Source organism: Notolepis coatsorum (assembly GCF_963971535.1).
Source record: "Notolepis coatsorum genome assembly, chromosome: 8".
NCBI classification, from domain to species: Eukaryota; Metazoa; Chordata; class Actinopteri; order Aulopiformes; family Paralepididae; genus Notolepis; species Notolepis coatsorum.
Window position 1 is genome coordinate 16,155,271 of NC_140172.1, and position 24,210 is coordinate 16,179,480.

Sequence of the window (24,210 nt, forward strand, 5' to 3'; positions counted from 1 at the left end):
TATCCCCAATGGAGACTCTCCCCGGCCCCTATTATTGTCACAAAAAAAATGGGAATTTTTGTCCTTCATCATGTGCACATTTAAAGCAACTGCTATTCTAACATAACAAGACAATTGGCACTTCCCAGGTTTTTATCCCCCGTTGGCAGGCTGGAGGGGTAAGGCTCTCCTGAAGCGACGGATATCCCCAATGGGGATTCTCCAATGCCCCTATTATTGTCCAACATTTTATTTGAATTTTTATCTTTCATATGATAGTACAGTTCCAGAGCTCCCGGTCAGGTCTCCGAATGCGTTTCCTCATGTTCCCCACCGTCTTAGTTGTGTGTTAGTGTCTTCAGTTTAGTCTAGTACGTGATATTTATATTATATGTCCCAAATCAAGACCCAATTTTTCCCAACTAATGTGTTTACCTTGTCTGTATTCTCAGTGGTTTGTGTGGTATTTGTAGTGTGTCTCGAGTCATAACATCTATTCATTATCAAATAATATGCATATGTGGTATTGAATCTTGGTTGGTGTGTGTGGCCTCAGTGCTCGAGTCTTGGCCGGTCTGGGCGATCTCCGTGCTTGCATCTCGGATGGTCCGGTTGACCTCGGTGCCAGAGTCCTGGTTGGTCCGGGTGTATCCAGCGTCTCGTTGTCCTTCTTTTGTTGGCCATTTGTTTTATTTCTTTTGAATTATCCTCCATGCTCCTCTGAATATTCTGTATTGCATCAAGTCCGGTCTGCGTGTTGGTTTGCATGTTAGCATCGTTAGCGTTCTGTATTGCTTCTAGCCCGATCCGAATGCTTGCTTGCATATTCATCGTCTCCAGCCAGGCCTCGATGTGGTCTAACGTTATGTTTGCTTGTTTTACTTGCTGCGTCATCCACTCTTGTTGAACCTTTCCCTTCGTTGTATTTTCTTTGTCTGGGGTCATTCTTCTCTCACTTCTCCTCGAGTTTTGTGCACTGGTTCTTGTCATCGTTCTTTTATCTTCGAGTTGTTACTTTTTATCGTGTTTCATAACTTTTTATTACCTTTCTTGTATTTTGGACCGGGAGCTCTGTTCTGCAGCTGCTCACCTGCTCCTCGCCAAACCGGAAGTGGGGACCAGGTGTTTTATCTGTGTTGCCTGTATTCTATTATGTTTTTGTTGATGCCTATGTTATCGTTGTGTACTTGTTTTATTTTTGAAGTTTCTTTTCCAATTTTTTCTATTCATCTGTTTTTCTCTATTAAGTCCGGTGTGCCCAGATACTTGATTAATCCATAGAGCTTCATAACTGACTTTCAAACTTGGAGGTTGCTTTGTTTTCCAACCATCACACTTCCACCTTTTAGCTAGACTATTCAAATATATTTTGCTGAAAATAAATAACAAGGTATGTCTGTGTTTTACAAATCTACCGGTACATGTAATCTCATCAGCCTACAATACAAACCATTCAATCCCAGCAACAATGATAATGAACCATGTCATGGCTAGTTAAGACATACTGTACAAGGCTGATCGATGTGATCGATTATTCTGCTGTAGCTGACATCTCTAAATTAATATATTTATCTATCCATCTATGTTTAATTATGTATATTATTATTTCGATGGCTGAAACGCAAAACCTCCTATCAGCAAAATTCGGGTTTTGGATTTTTCAGTTTGGATGATGAGAAAAGCCAAAAGCAGTGTATTGTATTGGGTATCTGTAACCCTTGCAGTGCCATTCACGTGTTAACACGTTTCTGAGCCCCGACTGTTGAGTGCCAATCACGTGTTAATACGTTTCTGGGTCGTTTTAAATTTGTTTAGATTTTAATACCCTATTCAATGTCAGGAGCTGTATGTTGCCTGTAAAAGACATACTAGGACTCCGAAGGTGCAGTACCGGCCGCATCCTCCCAGGTGGCGATATCGAGCACCCTTTGAAACATTGTGTCTTGGGCTGTGTGTCGATTATATGGGTCCGGGCAACTTTTCTTTGTCTGGCAAGTGGAGCGGTTGTCCCGATCGGATTGAGAAGAATCAAGTACTCCCGATCCGTGTTTTGTGATGGATTATGTTGGCGACACGATGGGCATAATTACTTGGAATGGCGATCAGATAATTGGAATATTCTTTTTGGGGCACATCCTAGGCAAGGTAAGGGCTATATGATATCAATCTTGCGTTGATCCGGGCATGCCTTCATTGCAATCCGAAAGTGTTACTGTAACATTACTCCACAACGTATGGCGTTGGTGGCGATCAGAGCATCAAAAAACGTATTTGAATTTTTAATTGTAGCGTGTGTAGGGACGAAATGCCAATGCATTTAGTATAATACACGTTGCATGCTATTACCAGCCTCCCAGGAATTACCCTAGACCGCTCTAAAACCATACTTCATATTCACCACGGTATAAAACAGGAACGTATGGATGGAAAAATTCTTGACCAGAAGAAACTCAGTGTCAAATGACCATAGTATTGTATCCATAGCTATAATATAGAATATAGTTATAGCTCTACAAACAAGGTGAAGGACTCCATTAGTTTAATGCCGGCACTGAATAGATGGGCCCCAGAAACAACGCGGCACCCAAAGTGTTAAAAAAATTGCATTCTGCAAGAAAACATGTTTTTTTTTGTTTTCTCAAAAGTTACATTTTCAGATCATTTTCAGCCGATTTGTTAACACATTCCCAGCCAATCACGTATATATACGTGATTGGGAGCCCGCGCTTGACGGCCAATCACGTATATACGTTTTTAACTCGTTTTTTCTTTTATTCGATTTTAATATCCTACTCAATGTCAGAGCTGTATTTTGGCTGGAAAGGGCATATTGGGACTCCGAAAGTGCAGTACCGGCCAGATCCTGGTATTGGCGCTGTCTCGAGAATGCAGTAATCCTTGTTGCAGACTTGGTGTCACATTTTTTACACTCCGGGCGGACTTTTCTGTTAGCCTGAAGCGAGGGCTTCACCAGATCGCATGGAATACTTTTTGGGACGCCGAATTCATTATGCAGTAAAGGAATATGGCATCAGCCAATGGACATATGATCTAGCAGATGGCGATCAAATAACTGGAAAATTCTTTTTGGAATCCAACCGGCCACAGGTAAGAGCAATTTGACGTCAATTTCAGCTTGATCGTGCAAGGATTTCATAGCCATCCCCCTGCTCAGCCTATGTTGTGGTAATAACGAATGCCATTATTGGTAATCAATAATCAGAAACTACTTCCCCCGCACCTCCCCCTTTCATGCATTCATGATGGAACATAATACCGATCATATGCATTTGGATTTTTAACTCTAGCTTGTGTAGGGGCGAAACGCCAATCGATTTAACGTTATTAGCTTAGCGCCTTATAAATAGCTTTGCAGGAATGATCCCAGATCATTCCGATATAACACTCATATTCACCACGGTATAAAACGGGAACGCATTGATGACATTTTTTTTTATTTATGGCATATTGAACGGAAGGTTCATACTGTCAATTGACAATGACATTGGATCCATAGCTATAATATAAAATATAGATTTATCTCTACAAACAACGTGACGCACCGTGAACGTTTGTTAATGGAAAGGTGGCCTTCCTAGAGTGGGGCCCGTCTAATGGCTGGCCGGGAATGACTTTGTAGAAAGACACTTGTAAATGACCTTCTCTACTCCACTCTACAAACACTCAGATCTCCTCCTGTGATATATAATAAAAAGGGGCGGGGCAGATGGTTTACCGTTGCGATAGAGGAGGCGGAGCCTGACGGAGGCCATGGAGGCCATGAGGGAGGAGCCTCTGTAGTGGGACTGCAGGTGGTCGCTGATGCCCAGCAGGGCCTGGAGCACCTTGGCCACGCTGCCCCGGGCCAGAGAGAAGGCCAGCAGGGTGAGCTCCGCGTCCGCACTCTCACAGCAGCTGCAGGAGAGGAGCAAATCACATCAAATCAAATGTATTTGTGAGGCCCCGACAACACACGTTAATGTCCCCGTGGGCCGGACACGTCTTCTTTAACCCTTTCACTGCCACACGACAGCCGGTTAACCCTTTCACTGTGACAATACAGAAGGTTAGCCCTTCACTATCACACAACCGACGGCGATGCTCCATCATTAGCATCATTATCTCCGCGGATGTCGGTTGTGTGATAGTAAAGGGTTAACCTTCTGTCGTGTGGCAGTGAAAGGGTTAAACAAGTCAAGAAGAAACATCACAATAAATCGAGAACAAAACAAAAACACCATGAAGTCCAAAGAATTTAAAATAAACGAATGCGACACTCCCAGACATACCCCACACACGAAGGTAAGGAAAAACTCACTAAAACCTATCAATAGGAAAAAAATGCACCACAGGCAATGTGGAGGGGGGAAACCTTAGAAGGGCCGTTCAAGGGGGATCTCCCTTCTTAGATGTCGGTGATAGTAGTGTTGCAGTAAAACAGGCGAACAGTTGGTAAGCATGCACTCATATGTGTAATGAAACACAGATAAGTGCGTGCGATAGCAACTGAACATAGCAACTGAAGGAGCAGAGACACTGACTGAAGACCAGTTTGTAGGGGTATGTGTGTTTGTGCGAGAGAGAGAGAGAGAGAGAGAGAGAGAGAGAGAGAGAGAGAGAGAGAGAGAGAGAGAGAGAGAGAGAGAGAGAGAGAGAGAGAGAGAGAGAGACAGAGAGACAGAGAGAGAGAGAGAGAGAGAGAGAGAGACAGAGAGAGAGCGACAGAGAGAGAGCGACAGAGAGAGAGCGACAGAGAGAGTGGTCTGGAATAATGATAAAAAAAATCCATGATCCGACTTGAATTTTGTGTCCCATAATTCACACACACTAATAATTATAGGGACAAGTGTGAGTAAAAATGCTCACGCCATAGAGCCCTGTTAAGTGCTAGTCCAATAGACCTGTTCGCTGTATACATTACAAATAGGGATGTCCGATATTATTGGCCGATATTGGCATTAAAATGTGATATCGGAAATTATCGGTATCGGTTTAAAAAAAAATATATAATAATAATATATATATATATTTATTTTTTACATTTATTTAACCTTTATTTACCCAGGCAAGCAAGTAAGAACAAATTCTGATTTTATTTATTGTCAAAAGTATGCATAATGTTGTGTTAATTACACGACAAGAGATATGTAATGTTAATTACCTGAAATTATTCAGTGTTTTGGCGGGGGAAACCCTGCATATATCGGTTGATATCGGTTGATATCGGTATCGGAAATTAAGAGTTCGACAATATCGGTATAGGTAAAAAAGGCAATATCGAACATCCCTAATTACAAACATACCGTGTTCGAGCCAATCAGCAATACCAACTGAGTCACGTGACTAAGTTGCCCCCTACCTGCGTGAGCTGCTGTGCTAAAATAAACAACAGGGCTCTATGGGGAAACCATGGCACTCCCCTGACTAAAATATATAACAGGTCTCTATGGAGAAACCATGGCACTCCCCTGACTAAAATATATAACAGGTCTCTATGGAGAAACCATGGCACTCCCCTGACTAAAATATATAACAGGTCTCTATGGAGAAACCATGGCACTCCCCTGACTAAAATATATAACGGGTCTCTATGGAGAAACCATGGCACTCCCCTGACTAAAATATATAACAGGTCTCTATGGAGAAACCATGGCACTCCCCTGACTAAAAGGTTCTTACTCTGCTATCCTCAGGAGAAATCCATCAACCTCCTCCAGGATGTTCATCGAGAAGAACTTCGGGAACTCTGTGGACGACGGCGTCAGGGACAATGGTGGCATGTGCTGCAAGGCTTTCCTAGAGGAAGAAGAAGAAGAAGAAGAAGAAGAAGAAGAAGAAGAAGAAGAAGAAGAAGAAGACATCAGCAACACTGGACTGAGTTCACTTCGCTAATACCACGGTACCTCCGGCTTGGTCAGTCGACGAATACAATAGGCGGTGGCGTGCGCGGGTGGGAAGCCGATGGGGTACGAGTCCTGGTCGTTGCAATAGTGACTCCTACTGGTCGGTCGGGGCACATGTTCAGCAGGGAGCGGATCTGGGGGAGATAGTCTGAACTTCCGTGCACGTTACACCCTCCCCAGACCGACAGAGGAGACATGCGGTAGTCTACACCCTCCCCAGACCGACAGAGGAGACATGTGGTAGTCTACACCCTCCCCAGACCAACAGAGGAGACATGCGGTAGTCTACACCCTCCCCAGACCAACAGAGGAGACATGTGGTAGTCTACACCCTCCCCAGACCAACAGAGGAGACATGTGGTAGTCTACACCCTCCCCAGACCAACAGAGGAGACATGTGGTAGTCTACACCCTCCCCAGACCAACAGAGGATACATGTGGTAGTCTACACCCTCCCCAGACCAACAGAGGAGGCATGTGGTAGTCTACACCCTCTCCAGACCAACAGAGGAGGCATGTGGTAGTCTACACCCTCCCCAGACTAACAGAGGAGACATGTGGTAGTCTACACCCTCCCCAGACCAACAGAGGAGACATGTGGTAGTGTACACCCTCCCCAGACCAACAGAGGAGACATGCGGTAGTCTACACCCTCCCCAGACTAACAGAGGAGACATGTGGTAGTCTACACCCTCCCCAGACTAACAGAGGAGACATGTGGTAGTCTACACCCTCCCCAGACTAACAGAGGAGACATGTGGTAGTCTACACCCTCCCCAGACCAACAGAGGAGGCATGTGGTAGTCTACACCCTCCCCAGACCAACAGAGGAGGCATGTGGTAGTCTACACCCTCCCCAGACCAACAGAGGAGACATGTGGTAGTCTACACACTCCCCAGACCAACAGAGGAGACATGTAGTAGTCTACACCCTCCCCAGACCGACAGAGGAGACAGCTGTAGTCTACACCCTCCCCAGACCAACAGAGGAGACATGTGGTAGTCTACACCCTCCCCAGACCAACAGAGGAGGCATGTGGTAGTCTACACCCTCCCCAGACCAACAGAGGAGGCATGTGGTAGTCTACACCCTCCCCAGACCAACAGAGGAGGCATGTGGTAGTCTACACCCTCCCCAGACCAACAGAGGAGGCATGTGGTAGTCTACACCCTCCCCAGACCAACAGAGGAGGCATGTGGTAGTCTACACCCTGTTGGTGCTGAGCCAAACTGTAAAAACAGTAATACATAAGACAAAGCGGGGCTCGCAACTCACTTGTTGAGTTGGTGTTTTAATTGACAAAAAGGCAGTAGATGCAACGTTTCGACCGACCCTTCCGGTCTTCTTCAAGCATGAATACAACACAAAAATGACATATTTTTATACAGGAAGTGAAATAGATTGAATATCAGCCCCACCTGGTGATCAGGGGCGGTCCCAATACTTGCATGATTGATACATTTTATACATGATTAAGTAACAATTTATCTTTTCATTTGACATTTTTTTAGGAGATTTTTTTGAGAAATATCTATATTAAACACAGTATTAAGACATCATTTAGAGATAGGCAGCAGGCAGCAGTGTGTAAGGTACAAGTCCTAGCCACTCAAAACAAAAACAAAAATGAAAATGAAAAAACAAAAAACAAAGTCTATTGACTGTCTCCCTCTATAAGTTACATTTATAAATAAGGTCTAATGTCAAGGTCCTCATTGAGTCCTGTTGGTGCCATAGTTTTAAGATAATGGATCCACCATACTTCTCTCCTCAGTAGATTATCTATATCTCCCCCTCGTCTTGGAAGATTCCAAGGTATCTTAGTGATGAGACATTGTGGTGTGCCTTTTTGAAATGTAAAGCTACTGGGCTTTTTTCATCCCCATTCCGTATCGTACTCCCGGTGTTCAGCAATACGTGTTTTTAAAGCACGTGTTGTCTTACCGACATATGCCTTACCACTTGGGCACTTAAGCATATAGATTACATTGGTAGTTGTACATGTTATTTTGCCTCTTATTTTTATCTCTTTCCCAGTTGTTGGGTGATAGACATGTAAAGTGACATTGAGCACACAAACCACAACGTCTGTTTCCATCTGGCAGGTCATCTAAAAAAAATTGTGTTTTTTTAGGAGGCAGGTCTGATTTAACCACAATGTCTCTGATGTTATGTGCTCTCCTGTAGACTAGTCTAGGGGGGATCTGAAAAGATTTATCCAATGTTGGATCAGAACTGAGAAGATGCCAATGTTTTTTAATAGTTTGTTTAAAAAGGTTGCCTAGAGGCGAGTATTGTGTAACACACTGTATCTTCTTGGGTTTTATGACCTACTTTCAAAGCTGCTTTTTCTACAATGTCCTGTGTGTACCCTCTAGTCTACACCCTCCCCAGACCGACGAGGAGACATGTGGTTCTACACCCTCCCCAGACCAACAGAGGAGACATGTGGTAGTCTACACCCCCTCCCCAGACCAACAGAGGAGACATGTGGTTCTACACCCTCCCCAGACCAACAGAGGAGACATGTGGTAGTCTACACCCTCCCCAGACCAACAGAGGAGACATGTGGTAGTCTACACCCTCCCCAGACCCACAGAGGAGACATGTGGTAGTCTACACCCTCCCCAGACCAACAGAGGAGACATGTGGTAGTCTACACCCTCCCCAGACCAACAGAGGAGACATGTGGTAGTCTACACCCTCCCCAGACCAACAGAGGAGGCATGTGGTAGTCTCCACCCTCCCCAGACCAACAGAGGAGACATGTGGTAGTCTACACCCTGCCCAGACCAACAGAGGAGACATGTGGTAGTCTACACCCTCCCCAGACCAACAGATGAGGCATGTAGTAGTCTACACCCTCCCCAGACCAACAGAGGAGACATGTGGTAGTCTACACCCTCCCCAGACCAACAGAGGAGACATGCGGTAGTCTACACCCTCCCCAGACCAACAGAGGAGGCATGTGGTAGTCTACACCCTCCCCAGACCAACAGAGGAGACATGTGGTAGTCTACACCCTCCCCAGACCAACAGAGGAGACATGTGGTAGTCTACACCCTCCCCAGACCAACAGAGGAGACATGTAGTAGTCTACACCCTCCCCAGACCAACAGAGGAGACATGTGGTAGTCTACACCCTCCCCAGACCAACAGAGGAGACATGTAGTAGTCTACACCCTCCCCAGACCAACAGAGGAGACATGTGGTAGTCTACACCCTCCCCAGACCAACAGAGGAGACATGTGGTAGTCTACACCCTCCCCAGACCAACAGAGGAGACATGTGGCAGTCTACACCCTCCCCAGACCAACAGAGGAGACATGTAGTAGTCTACACCCTCCCCAGACCAACAGAGGAGACATGTGGCAGTCTACACCCTCCCCAGACCAACAGAGGAGACATGTGGTAGTCTACACCCTCCCCAGACCAACAGAGGAGACATGTGGTAGTCTACACCCTCCCCAGACCAACAGAGGAGACATGTAGTAGTCTACACCCTCCCCAGACCCACAGAGGAGACATGTGGTAGTCTACACCCTCCCCAGACCAACAGAGGAGACATGTGGTAGTCTACACCCTCCCCAGACCAACAGAGGAGACATGTGGTAGTCTACACCCTCCCCAGACCAACAGAGGAGGCATGTGGTAGTCTACACCCTCCCCAGACCAACAGAGGAGACATGTAGTAGTCTACACCCTCCCCAGACCAACAGAGGAGACATGTGGTAGTCTACACCCTCCCCAGACCAACAGAGGAGACATGTGGTAGTCTACACCCTCCCCAGACCAACAGAGGAGACATGTAGTAGTCTACACCCTCCCCAGACCAACAGAGGAGGCATGTGGTAGTCTACACCCTCCCCAGACCAACAGAGGAGGCATGTGGTAGTCTACACCCTCCCCAGACCAACAGAGGAGGCATGTGGTAGTCTACACCCTCCCCAGACCAACAGAGGAGGCATGTGGTAGTCTACACCCTCCCCAGACCAACAGAGGAGACATGTGGTAGTCTACACCCTCCCCAGACCAACAGAGGAGACATGTAGTAGTCTACACCCACAAAGCAGGCAACTCCTTGGATCTCGTATTCTCCCGTAACTCCAGCATCATTAACACCACGGTAACTCCCCTGCATGTATCTGACCATTCCTTCATATCCTTCTCACTAACTCTCATGCTTAACCCCAAACAATCCACTCCAACTCAAACCGTCTCAGTCAAACGCACCCTATCCCCCTCTCCTCTGACATACTATCTGCTCTACCTCTGACACCTTCTCTGCTCTCCCCCTCAACCTCCTTCGACACGCTCTGTCCCCTCGCTGAGAAACCTGCCCGCCGTTCCCCACCCAGTCCATGGCTGACGGATGCAGTGAGAGAACAAAGACAGGTCCTGAGAGCGGCCGAGAGGAAGTATAGAAAGTCACGACTCACTGCTGACATCGCCACATTATCACAACCTCTTGTTAACATTCTCCAAAACCATCACTACTGGCAAAACATCTTTCTTTCACCATAGGATCGAGGCCTCGGCTAAGAACCTTCGCAAACTGCATGCTACCATGTCCTCCCTCCTCACCCCCCCCCCCCCACCCCATCTCTCTCTGCCGAAGACTTTGCGATCATCTTTGAAGAAAAAGTGGAGAACATCCGCACCTCCTTCTCCCAACCCCCACCCATTCCAAACACTGAATCGAGAACCTCATCCTTCATTCTGTCATCTTTCTCTCCCATTACAAACGCAGAGACCCTGACACTGGTAACGTCGAACCGTCCGACTACATGGTCTAACGGCTGGTGAACTTGAGAACTGTTAGGACCATCTGACTCTTAATAATAAACACTGCACAGACTCTGGTACGGTTTGGACCTTGTATATTCCATTACCAGTATTACTACTGTCTGGTTGAATCCTGACACTCACTACTGTTCACTACTGCTACCGTTATCACTATCGTCATTATTACTTTGCACTTTGTTCTATGCTTTATTATTATTACCTATCCTACCTGTACCGTCCCCCCGGTATTGAAAGACAATAAAGTCTAACTGAAATAAAAATGTAAGATGGATCATTTCAAGTTGAATAGTCTATTAATCTATGAGAAATTGCCAATAAGGTGCGACTGCCGTCTCTCACGCTGCACCGCAGGTGTCCTCTGTAGTGTCTACAGCGAGAGTGAGTTAGTCGAACATGCTATTCAGTAATACCTGTACATGTTCTAAAGGAACAATAACGTGGACTTAAAAATAAAACATAACCACAAATGATTTCACAAATAGCGTAAGATAAAGAGGTGTGCCTCACTGAGTGCTCTGGAGGACCGTCTGTGCCAGCACCGGGTTGGTCTCCATGGAGGCGGTGACCAGCGAGGTGAGCAGGGACAGGTACCAGATGGCCGAGGCGTCCGACACCGACACCTCCTTGCTCTTGTTGATCTGGTAGCCGAGCGTCTTCAGGCCGTGCAGCCGCGTGTCGCAGCCGTCACTCTGGCACCGCTTGATGTTGATCTGGATGTCTGGGGGGAGACGGTCATGGGACTGGTGGTGCAGGGAGGTTCCATGTTGGCTTTTTTACCCATATCCCCATATTGTCCAACTCTTAATTTCCGATACCGATATATGGGGGGTTTCCCCCCCCGAAAAAACTGAATAATTTCAGGTAATTAACCCTTTCACTGCCGCGCGACAGCCGGTTAACCCTTTCACTGTGACAATGCAGAAGGTTAGCCCTTTACTATCACACAACCGACGGCGATGCTCCATCATTAGCATCATTAGCTCCGCATTTGCGGAGCTAATGATGCTAATGATGGAGCGTCGCCGTCGGTTGTGTGATAGTAGAGGGCTAACCTTCTGTCGTGTGGCAGTGAAAGGGTTAACATTACATATCTCTTGTCGTGGAATTAACACAACATTATTGCATACTTTTATTTTATTTTTTTGCCTGATTTTAAATTTTTTCTCCCCGTCCCAATTTAGTCGTTATGCCAATTCCCCCCCTCCCCTGCCTGGTTGTTGTGCGCATGTTCCTCCTACTGGTCGGTACAGGGGAACCCTGAAGTCCACCACATGCTTCCTCCGACACGTGCGGCGACAGCCAGTGGCTCTCTTTTCACCTGGCAGCGAGGGCTCTTATTGGTGAAGCGTAACGCGTGGCAGGTCACGCTGCCTTCACCACTTCCTGCCTTTCGCTGAGCAGGCGCCCAGACCTGACCTGTAGGCGTCGCTGTCCACAACGTCCAGATTACCACCCTCGACTTCCCTCCCGCTAACTCAGCCAAACGAGTTAGTATGACGACCGGCCCAAGCCGCAGGGCAATGCTGACTCCGGGAGTCGAGACCGCAGCCTCTTGCATTGGTGACGAGCGCAATCTCCGCTACGCCACCTGACCGCCTTAACATTATGCATACTTTTGACAATAAATAAAATAAGAATTTGTTCTTACTTGCTTGCCTGGGTAAATAAAAGGTTAAATAAATGTACATTTATTTAAAAAAAAAAATTAAACCAATACCGATAATTTCCGATATTACATTTGAATGCCAATATCGGCCGATAATATGGGACATCCCTAGACTGGTGGAGAGGTAATGGGACCAGTGCTCTGACGATATACACACATGTGGGCCCAGACAGACAGACACCTGGATTCAGTCACATTCCCCGCCAGGAACACCAGATGTCGACACATTAAAGAGTCTGGCGGACTACTGGCTTGTTTTAAATGAATAGTTACGGCCGGATTCCTGTGGGTCTTCTCAGTAGACCTTTACACCAGATTCTATCTGAACCCTTTCACTACCACATTACCAAAGGGTTAACCCTTTCACTACCACATTACAGAAGGTGAACCCTTCACTACCCCACTACAGAAGGTTAACCTGTCACTACCACACTACAGAAGGTGAACCCTTTCACTACCACACTACAGAAGGTTAACCTTTCACTACCACACTACAGAAGGTGAACCCTTTCACTACCACACTACAGAAGGTTAACCCTTTCACTACCACACTACAAAAGGTTAACCCTTTCACTACCACACTACAGACGGTTAACCTTTCACTACCACACTACAGAAGGTTAACCTTTTCACTACCACACTACAGACGGTTAACCTTTTCACTACCACACTACAGAAGGTTAACCTTTCACTACCACACTACAGAAGGTTAACCTTTCACTACCACACTACAGAAGGTTAACCTTTCACTACCACACTATAGAAGGTAACCCTTTCACTACCACATGCAGAAGGTAACCCTTTCACTACCACACTACAGAAGGTTAACCTTTCACTACCACACTACAGATGGTTAACCTTTCACTACCACATGCAGAAGGTAACCCTTTCACTACCACACTACAGAAGGTTAACCTTTCACTACCACACTACAGAAGGTTAACCTTTCACTACCACACTACAGAAGGTTAACCCTTTCACTACCACACTACAGAAGGTTAACCTTTCACTACCACACTACAGAAGGTTAACCTTTCACTACCACACTACAGACGGTTAACCTTTCACTACCACATGCAGAAGGTAACCCTTTCACTACCACACTACAGAAGGTTAACCTTTCACTACCACACTACAGGTTAACCTTTCACTACCACACTACAGAAGGTTAACCCTTTCACTACCACACTACAGAAGGTAACCCTTTCACTACCACATGCAGAAGGTAACCCTTTCACTGCCACACTACCGAAGGTTAACCTTTCACTACCACACTACAGAAGGTTAACCTTTCACTACCACACTACAGAAGGTTAACCCTTTCACTACCACACTACAGAAGGTTAACCTTTCACTACCACACTACAAAAGGTTAACCCTTTCACTACCACACTACAGACGGTTAACCTTTCACTACCACATGCAGAAGGTAACCCTTTCACTACCACACTACAGAAGGTTAACCTTTCACTACCACACTACAGAAGGTTAACCCTTTCACTACCACACTACAGAAGGTTAACCCTTTCACTACCACACTACAGAAGGTAACCCTTTCACTACCACATGCAGAAGGTAACCCTTTCACTACCACATGCAGAAGGTAACCCTTTCACTACCACACTACAGAAGGTTAACCTTTCACTACCACACTACAGAAGGTTAACCTTTCACTACCACACTACAGAAGGTTAACCCTTTCACTACCACACTACAGACGGTTAACCTTTCACTACCAAACTACAGAAGGTTAACCCTTTCACTACCACACTACAGAAGGTTAACCCTTTCACTACCACACTACAGAAGGTAACCCTTTCACTACCACATGCAGAAGGTAACCCTTTCACTACCACACTACAGAAGGTTAACCTTTCACTACCACACTACAGAAGGTTAACCTTTCACTACCACACTACAGAAGGTTAACCCTTTCACTACCACACTACAGAAGGTTAAACTTTCACTACCACACGTCTGTAGTGTGGTAGTGAAAGGGTTAACCGGCTTGAATAGATGGGCCACACTCCTCCTCCTCAGCAGTGAATCACAGTGTGGTAGTGAGAGGGTTCACCGTGACTCACAGGGGTGCGTGATGTTGGCGTTCTCCAGCAGGGCCACGTAGCCGGTGACGTTGCTGGGGATGCGGATGTCTCGGATCTCCTGCAGGGAGCGCCGGTTCTTCCCCACGGCCACGGACACCAGCTGGGGCATGTAGCTGTGGTCATTGGACGCCACGGCGATGGCCAGCCGCCTGAGCACCACGTCCGGCTTCATCTTCAGCCTGGGGGGGGGGGGGGGGGGGGGCAAGGAGACATTAAAATAGGGCTGCAACTACTAATCGATTATTAAAAAAATGGTTGGCAAATATTTTCTTTTAGCTGGGTCTATGCGACAGCGCAAACACACCAGTGGCGCGCGAAGGCGGGCGACCAGCGCTTCACTTTCGCTCCCATGTTAACAGATATAGCTGTGCCCAAATGCCCACCGGTCGCAAGCGGGCGCACGACTCGCGGGGCTGGAAGCGATCGTTTTCGCTTTGGTTGGATACACTCAATACACTCAATATCTGCATTATTACCACACACATATATGTTGTTCAACCAGCTAGTGTGTCTGTATCTTTCCCAATACAAATAAACCATATTTACTATACTTTTTCAGGAGTACAGTCACACTGATTTCATCATTCTAAAATGAATTCTAACATTCTAATTAATTATATAATAACTGGTTATACATGCAAAATGGACAATAGAACACTGGAACTGGAAATCTTGAAAAAAATCTTCAAACGGGGACTGACTTCGCAATAAACTAGGCATTTACAGCTGTTCCAATGTAAACGTGCCTTCCTCCGTGCGCTTTCGCCCGCTCTGAAGTGGGACTCGGTGTGCCCGGCCAGGCGCGCTGTTCTCGCACCGAACCCGCGAGTGCCTGCGCGGCTGGTGTGTTTGCGCTTATGCTACACCTCCATGGCCCGTTGTTGAAGTATAGCGCCTGTTAACACTTAGTTTGTGTTTTAGGTTTTTCTTTATTATCATTTAAACCGTTCAGTGCCTTTCAAACGGAAGACTTAAACAGATTTTCCTTTAAAAAAAAACTATATTTTTTGTTTTATAGCCATCATTTTGCAAGTAGTTTGAAAGACCATTGTACAAGACGAGGAATAATGTTTCGTTTTTTTCTTTTCATCCAATTAATCGATCAATCTAAGCAATAATCAACAGATTAATCGATTATCAAAATAGTTGCTGGTTGCAGCCCTCAGGGATTAAAGCAAAAAAATATCTCCTGACTGAACTTTTTTCAGGCCAAGTCTATTCTTATTTTAACCTCCACTGTATTTTTTTTAATAGCGTTAGCGTTTTAAGGGAGCCTACTTGTAGAGCCTACTGTCCTGACTGTGACTATATACCCTACTGTTGTGGTTGTTGTTCCAGGCAGGGAGGATGTGTGCTGGAGAGCGTGAATGCAAGTCTTGTGGCTAGCTTCTGATTGATGGCGAGATAGCACCCTTTTCCCATTACTTTGAACCATGAACTAAAAGACTAAACACGTTTCGCAATTATGCCACAACAATGTGGAACGCCCTACCCACAGCCGTAAAAAAATTTGAATCCTCAGTGTTTCCCACAGGATTTAGTGAGACTGTGGTGGTGGGTGAACCTCTGCCCCTCCAGAGGGGTCCGGGGGCATGCCCCCTCGGATTTAAAAAAAAATTATTACGTTTTAAAGTTAAATGCATCAATCTGGTGCACTTTGAGAGCAAAATTAAGAGGCTAGTTCTATGATGATCTTTGTGCTCAAAACATACATTTGAGCCATCAAAGAAATTAAGCAAACGTGGTTGCCTGTGTTGAACTAGTTTATTTTTTAGAAGAAAAAAAAATAGACTGGATTACTATTACGACTACTACCAGTGCCAATACTACTGAAACATCCCTATTGGCAAACTTTATATAAAAAAAAAAAAAAAAAAAATTAATATCAATTAAAATATTATATACATATAATCAAATAGACGGAAATCCGTCTCAAGACGGAACGCTTTAATGCCTGAGCCCTACATTAAAATGGACAGTGTATGAATAAAGTCCCAACAAGTAGAATCTTCAACAAAAAAAGATCATATCATAGTCAGATTATCATTGCCAAAACCACTGGTGGCCTAATTCCCATGATAAGCCAATGACCACATTTCACTGCACTGCCGAGCTATAGTCACTTTTCCGCACCTACTCCTGAACTACGCAAATGCGCAGATTGATGAACCTAGACTCCGTGGGCAATCTGCGCATGCGTAGTTCGGGAGTAGGTGCGGAAAAGTGACTATAGCTCGGCCGAGACAGTGCCGATAGACTTGGGATTGGTCTCTCCGTGTTCAGGAGACTCAGGCGTATAAAAGTCTATTGGATCGTGTCTCCAGCACCCCCACAGCCGTAGCTACAACCACTTAATGTCAAGGCTCTCATCCACATTCATTCATTTTCTCCCCCCGCTCTCTCCTCCATGAGCTCAATGTAACACTGCAGTGGTCTATTCCAAGGGAGATGTTGCCGTTTGCTCCCAACCTCCAGCAGTACCCCACACGGTGGGATTTGTTTTGAAGATGTGAGGAGAGAGAAAACAGTCCCTGCTAGCCATGAACATGGAGTTACTCTTTAGATTAGGTTAAATGTATTTGTCATTGCACAAACACAAGTACAACTAAATGATCTTAACTGCAAAGGCAGTAAAGTGCATTGTAGTGTACATGTAGGAGTATACAGGAAAAAGCTACAGAGTAAATATGCTAAGCTAATGTATACAGTATCATTATATACAGTGGCACTACGAGTATGAATACACTATAGTTAATATAACCAATCTAGCCAGTGGTTTAAATAATATGAGCAGATATAGACAATTATGTAGTGTGTACACTGTACAGTGTTATTATATATACAGTGTTATATGGATATATAATTACTATGATGAATGCTGTATAGCTTCCTCAAGACACCATTTGTGCTGAACAGCCTCAATTGAGGGAGTGATATATCGGTGACTTCGTCACACAATATGAAGGCTACCAACCGACTAATCACACAATATGAATACAGTATAAAGGCTACCAACAGACTAATCACACAATATGAATACAGTATAAAGGCTACCAACAGACTAATCACACAATATGAACACAGAAGAAGAAGACTTGTACAGCCCATGGGGGCTATTCCATGTGACCCCGGGCTATATTACAAATACATTTGATCACACACGCGTGTCAGAATGGACCGAAATGAGAAGCTACTGTATCCTTGCCTTATCCAGTGTGAGCGCGCGCTGCCGTCGGACTGCCAGCAGGACTGCGTCTCCCCGTTGGTCATCTTGTGAATGTCCGACGGGTTGGACGAAGCCTCGATGAAGCTGTAGCACTGGGTGACCACCTTGACCTTGTCCACCTCCGGGTCACGGTTCAACTCCGCTCTGTACTGGATGTCTTGGTCTTAAAAGGAGGAACGAGGGAGGGAGGATGAACGACACGGATGTTTGTCTGACACAATCCTAGGATCCTCTAGATTAACACAACATGCTAATTATAATCCACATTTTCTCATTGCAAGAAAACTGGCTAGTAGCATACATATACATGACATCTGGGTAAGTGAGGGGTATACCTAATTGACCCATCTCAAACCACGCCCCCTCTTTTCTTGATCCTCCAATCACAACGGTCGCTTCCCTCGGTTGTCCGAGGGAGGCCAAAAACAACAGTTGTGATTGGAGGATCAAGAGAAGAGGGTGGGGTTTGATATATAGGTCAAATGGATAGCATTGCTACCAGTCTCTACCCTTATATCCTCATTATCATTACCGTTATCAATGTTTACCATTTGTTGACACTGGTGACAGTCAGGGGTCCAATCCTGAGAAGTGCTTCCACTTTTGCTGCCATGTTTGGGTAGAAGCTGTCAACATATTGTTTTGTAAGAGGGGACCTATGTAAGATGTTCTAGGGTGGTGGACAAGGTAAGAGGGGACCTATGTGAGATGTTCTAGGGTGGTGGACAAGGTAAGAGGGGACCTATGTGAGATGTTCTAGGGTGGTGGACAAGGTAAGAGGGGACCTATGTGAGATGTTCTAGGGTGGTGGACAAGGTAAGAGGGGACCTATGTGAGATGTTCTAGGGTGGTGGACAAGGTAAGAGGGGACCTATGTGAGATGTTCTAGGGTGGTGGACAAGGTAAGAGGGGACCTATGTGAGATGTTCTAGGGTGGTGGACAAGGTAAGAGGGGACCTATGTGAGATGTTCTAGGGTGGTGGACAAGGTAAGAGGGGACCTATGTGAGATGTTCTAGGGTGGTTGGTAAGAGGGGACCTATGTGAGATGTTCTAGGGTGGTTGGTAAGAGGGGACCTATGTGAGATGTTCTAGGGTGGTTGGTAAGAGGGGACCTATGTGAGATGTTCTAGGGTGGTTGGTAAGAGGGGACCTATGTGAGATGTTCTAGGGTGGTTGGTAAGAGGGGACCTATGTGAGATGTTCTAGGGTGGTGGACAAGGTAAGAGGGGACCTATGTGAGATGTTCTAGGCTGGTTGGTAAGAGGGGACCTATGTGAGATGTTCTAGGCTGGTTGGTAAGAGGGGACCTATGTGAGATGTTCTAGGGTGGTGGACAAGGTAAGAGGAGACCTATGTGAGATGTTCTAGGGTGGTTGGTAAGAGGAGACCTATGTGAGATGTTCTAGGGTGGTGGACAAGGTAAGAGGGGACCTATGTGAGATGTTCTAGGGTGGTTGGTAAGAGGGGACCTATGTGAGATGTTCTAGGGTGGTGGACAAGGTAAGAGGGGACCTATGTGAGATGTTCTAGGCTGGTTGGTAAGAGGGGACCTATGTGAGATGTTCTAGGGTGGTTGGTAAGAGGGGACCTATGTGAGATGTTCTAGGCTGGTTGGTAAGAGGAGACCTATGTGAGATGTTCTAGGGTGGTGGACATGTTTGAACAATTATTTTGTGACTTTTAGAGGCCATTTCAGGCAAATTTTTCAGATTGCCTGCCCGAAATGACATGCCCACAATAAATATACAATATCTCCCCAATCACAAGGGCCATATAGATAATCCTGGTATCAAAAGAAAGGTGACAGCAGTGGGATGGCTGCATAAGTGTCAGAATGTAAATGGATGTTACTGTGTCAGAGAGAATAGAGCTAGACCATTGAAAAAGGTAAAAAAAAATCCATTTCCGCCTAAAAGAAAACATGTTTTTAGAGTGAATATCAGCTTGGAAACATGAGATAGTAGCCCAAATAATAACAAATGTTACAAAAGACAAGAAAGAAAGAAAAACAAAAAGAAAAACAAACCGTTCCGTTCATTGATGATCTAAGAATATGTTGTGTGACCGGTAGGGCTGACCCCTATTAGTCGAATAGTCGACTAATCGATCGAAAGGAGCCGTAGTCGACTGCCAACCTCTTAGTCGAATGCAAAAAAAAAGAGAAGCGTGGCTAACGCTAATGGCACGCATACCAGAGGCTAACTGCCTAAGAAAACAGGCACAGAGGCACTGAAAGAGGATTTCACCCGTCTAATGAACACACTAGACTAGACAGATATCAAGATGTATCCATCAGTGGACCAATTGCATGCTTTTGCAGAGGACAATAAGCCTTCAGTCGACTCCTTCAGACATTAAGCAAAAATAAAATGAAAATTAGTCGACTATCGGCTAATTTCGGCCAAACAAAGTCCACTATCCAAATCCTTAGTCGGGGACAGCCCTAGTGACCGGGCATGTTACTAGAGAGGGGGAATAAGAAAACATGACACCCTGCTGTGTTTATTTATTTTTTATCTACCTTTTCTCCCATTTTCTATTTTTCTCCCATCCCAATTTCGTATCGTCCAATTCAACCCTCCCCTGTCTCGAATGCTGTTTCTTGCCTCCCACAAGCCGGCTGCAATGTGGACTAAGTCATACATAGCACAAGTCCCCTCCGGTACTCTGGGTAACAGCAGTCACATCTTTTCACCTGCACAACGCGATCTTTCAGCGGCGGGGGTCTGCGCTTTTGGAGGGACGCCGCCCCCGTCGCTTCCTGATTCTGCTGCGCAGGCGCACCAACCGACCTGTAGGAGTCGCTGTCCACAACGTCCGATCCCCACCCATCAGCTTCCCACCCCCTAATACTGCCAAATGTATTAGTATGAACGACCAGCTAAACTGAAAGCAATGCGGAGAGCTGGGCTCGAACCCAGCGTCTCCTGCATTGGTGGTGAGCGCCTTGCCCACTGCACCACCTAGCCGCCCTACCCTGCTGTGTTTATCAAGTGTTCACCTTTCTCCTTCTGCAGGAGGAACTCCAGGAAGTCCTGCACCACGGTGGAGCGCATGGTGGAGATGCTGTTGTAGCCCTCCAGCACGGGGAACGGGATGGCACTGCTGGGAATGCGATTCCTGTGCAGGAATTTAAGGATCTTGGAAGCATGGAGCCCCAACCGGTCTTTGGACTTGGAGAATATGTCCACAAATCCTAGGAGGGAATAGAATCACACTGTTTTTGAGACATAATAATAAATCAAGGCTAATTCTTTTTGTCCACTGAAGTGAGCCTGAGCCATGACTTCAAATAAGGCTGACCTGAAATCGTTCTGGAAAAACTAAAACTAAATAAAATGCTCCTACCTGGGGTTAGGGAGCATGCCTGGAGCTGTCGGATCACATGACTCAGCTCTCCCTGTAGATTGGCCCCGTTGGAGTTCTTCAGAGCCATCAGCATGTTCTCTACATCCACCACCCCGTCCCCCTCCGCGTCGAACTGACCAAAGGCCTGGGGACAGAGAATATTCATAGGAATAAGCATCATACAATATATATGTGATGCTCTGCGAAGCTCATTCAGCGATAGGTTTTTGATGCCTCGACGCTCTACTGAGCGACTGAGAAGGTCCTTTGTTCCTGCTGCGGTTACACTTTTTAACGAACACTGCTAGCTCTGTGTTGAGAGGCTCTCTTCTTTTTACTGTGTTATGTAACTTGTGCCGTATGTTATTGTTTCTTGTTTGTGTATTTGTATTCGCTCTGGTGGCAAACCATGTTTCCCCTCTGGGATTAAGAATAAACCATACAATACCAACTCCTGAGTGGAAAGTGAGCATTGCTCAAAAGACATAGCCTTGAGTAGTATCACCATCAGCTACAGCCCTGTAATTGTACTGTACTTCAAAACAGATTGCTGCGATATATCCATAGTGTTCTCCTGACGTGTTACGGTTGTCATTTAATGATAATCGACACCCGCTATTCGAGTACAATCACCGGTTGTTTGTGACCAATATTTCTGCCATGGAACACTATTAAATAATAGAGTTTATTGATCAAATATGAGTCCTTTTGCTGGCGTGCGCTTCACGTGCACATCGTGAATGTTCTTTTGCTGCCAACTTCTCAGCCGTAAAGGGGCCGAGTTGTGAGAAAAAGTGTGAACAGAAAGTTGACTAAGAAAAGGATCCGAGCAAAATAGAGGACAACGTGAAGAAACCGGAGTTTCATCTTGGTGGGTGCACTTAAAAAAGGACTGAGTTTGGTTCATTTATATAAATCCCAAAGATGTCTTCCTTGTTTGTGTGTGCACATAATAAGGACGCACACACACATGCATTATTTAAGATTCAAGTATATGTATATGAAATATCAGATTCAAGTATATGGCAGTATTTTCTCAAAATAGATTTGGTAAGGGGTGTGTGAATGGTAGAAACACGATAGAAGCAGACAGAACCTTAAATAATACATATTGTATGAAAAGCTGAGGTCCATACAAATAAGAAGCAGGTATCTATTCCAGGATGTTACACCTGTGGGGACTGTGCAGCATGTGGCTGTTTGTACTAAAGAATTAATGTGTTGCGAGTTTGCTGGAAGACCAGCTAGCTCAACTTTATTATCAAGTGTTCACCTTTCTCCTTCTGCGGGAGGAACACCAGGAAGCCCTGCCCCACACTGGACCTCATGGTGCAGAAGCCCTGCCCCACACTGGACCTCATGGTGCAGAAGCCCTGCCCCACACTGGACCTCATGGTGCAGAAGCCCTGCCCCACACTGGACCTCATGGTGCAGAAGCCCTGCCCCACACTGGACCTCATGGTGCAGAAGCCCTGCCCCACACTGGACCTCATGGTGCAGAAGCCCTGCCCCACACTGGACCTCATGGTGCAGAAGCCCTGCCCCACACTGGACCTCATGGTGCAGAAGCCCTGCCCCACACTGGACCTCATGGTGCAGAAGCCCTGCCCCACACTGGACCTCATGGTGCAGAAGCCCTGCCCCACACTGGACCTCATGGTGCAGAAGCCCTGCCCCACACTGGACCTCATGGTGCAGAAGCCCTGCCCCACACTGGACCTCATGGTGCAGAAGCCCTGCCCCACACTGGACCTCATGGTGCAGAAGCCCTGCCCCACACTGGACCTCATGGTGCAGATCTATGCTGCTGCTGTTGTGGCCCTTTTAGAACAGGGACCTTTGATTTGCAAGGTGTACCGTGTAGGAAAAGACATCAAGAAAACTAAGAACCTGGGCCCTCATTCATCAACCTGACTTACGCACAGATATGTGCTTAACCTGTGCGTACGACAATTTTTTTTTTTTTTTTTTTGGTCTTTTTCCCCCTCCATTTTCCTCCGATTTTTCTCCCATCCCAATGTTAGTCGTATGCCAATTCCCAGTCCCTTCCTGGTCGCTGCGCACTTACCCCCCACAGTCAGATCATCTGGGAGAGTGGAGGCTACCACGTGCTTCCTCCGACACACGTCAAGCCAATCACCGCTTCTTTTCACCTGGCAGCGCGGATTCTCATCGAGAGGGCGTAGCGTGTGGGAGGACCACACTATCCCCCTCGAGTCCTATCCGCGCTTAGCAGGCGCCCCGACCGAACTGTAGGAGTCGCTGTTTACAACGACCCGGACCCACCCCGCCAGCTTCTCCCACCCTCTAATACAGCCAATTGTATTAGTGCAGACGGCCAGCCAAGCTGGTGACAACCCCGGAGCTCAGCTCACAGCTCCGGGGCTAGTGACGAACGCAATCTCCGCTCGGCCACCTAACCGCCTCGTACGACCATTTCTAAGCAAAGAGTGGGATTCATCAATTTCAACTTGAACTTGACTTCGTGCTTATGTGTACGCACAGCTCGGAGCACACTTAGCTGACGCCCAGTGGTAGAACATCGTTACTACGGCATAAGCGCTCCTCAGTTCTGCATTAGTTTCAAGGCGGAAATAAGCTTCCGTGCATTAGTGTTCAACTTCTGTATGACCCGTAATTCATTATAGTTCATTATAAAATAGCGACAGTAGTGTAATTATAACGGGCTCACACGCGAACAAGAGGTTGGCCTGCTTGTTTGGCACGGGGGGGCAGACGCAAAACACCAACCTCCAAACGCGATTAAATATTGTTTCAAATAAAAAGCGAATTATTTTGTGTTTCATGTTTCCAAATAAGATTGGTCACGAAATGCTTTCTACTTCAATTTGTTGGTTAGAATAGATGACCTCCGTTGAAACTTCACTGAGACTAACAGTCTATTTGTGAGCTCCCGCTCAGATGTGATAATAATAACAATAATAATAATAGCTTCATTTTATATAGCGCCTTTCAAGAGACCCAAGGTCGCTTTACATAGATAGGGGGGGGGAATAACAAAGTAACAGACATAGTGGACAGACACACAACATATAAATATGATGATGGAATTCATTCAAGATCCTCTCCACCCTCGGGTCTTTGCCACCGGCACGGTCCATCGTGATATTGGAGATGGATCGAGCAATAGACTGTTACTGTAGCTGTCAAAGC

At 46.1% G+C, this 24,210-nt stretch overlaps 1 protein-coding gene across 1 annotated transcript in view; it reads right to left on the reverse strand.

Annotated features, from left to right (window-relative positions):
- The window catches only part of zzef1 (zinc finger, ZZ-type with EF hand domain 1), a 184,200-nt gene that overhangs the window by 152,174 nt on the left and 7,816 nt on the right, over window positions 1–24,210 (reverse strand). Inside the window, exons 2-8 of the mRNA XM_084320319.1 lie at window positions 21,037–21,181; window positions 20,690–20,884; window positions 17,666–17,849; window positions 14,440–14,639; window positions 11,197–11,407; window positions 5,659–5,775; window positions 3,716–3,894 (exon numbers count right to left, since the gene is read on the reverse strand). Coding sequence (XP_084176445.1) covers window positions 3,716–3,894; window positions 5,659–5,775; window positions 11,197–11,407; window positions 14,440–14,639; window positions 17,666–17,849; window positions 20,690–20,884; window positions 21,037–21,181 — 1,231 coding nt within the window. The remainder of the gene's footprint in view (window positions 1–3,715; window positions 3,895–5,658; window positions 5,776–11,196; window positions 11,408–14,439; window positions 14,640–17,665; window positions 17,850–20,689; window positions 20,885–21,036; window positions 21,182–24,210) is intronic.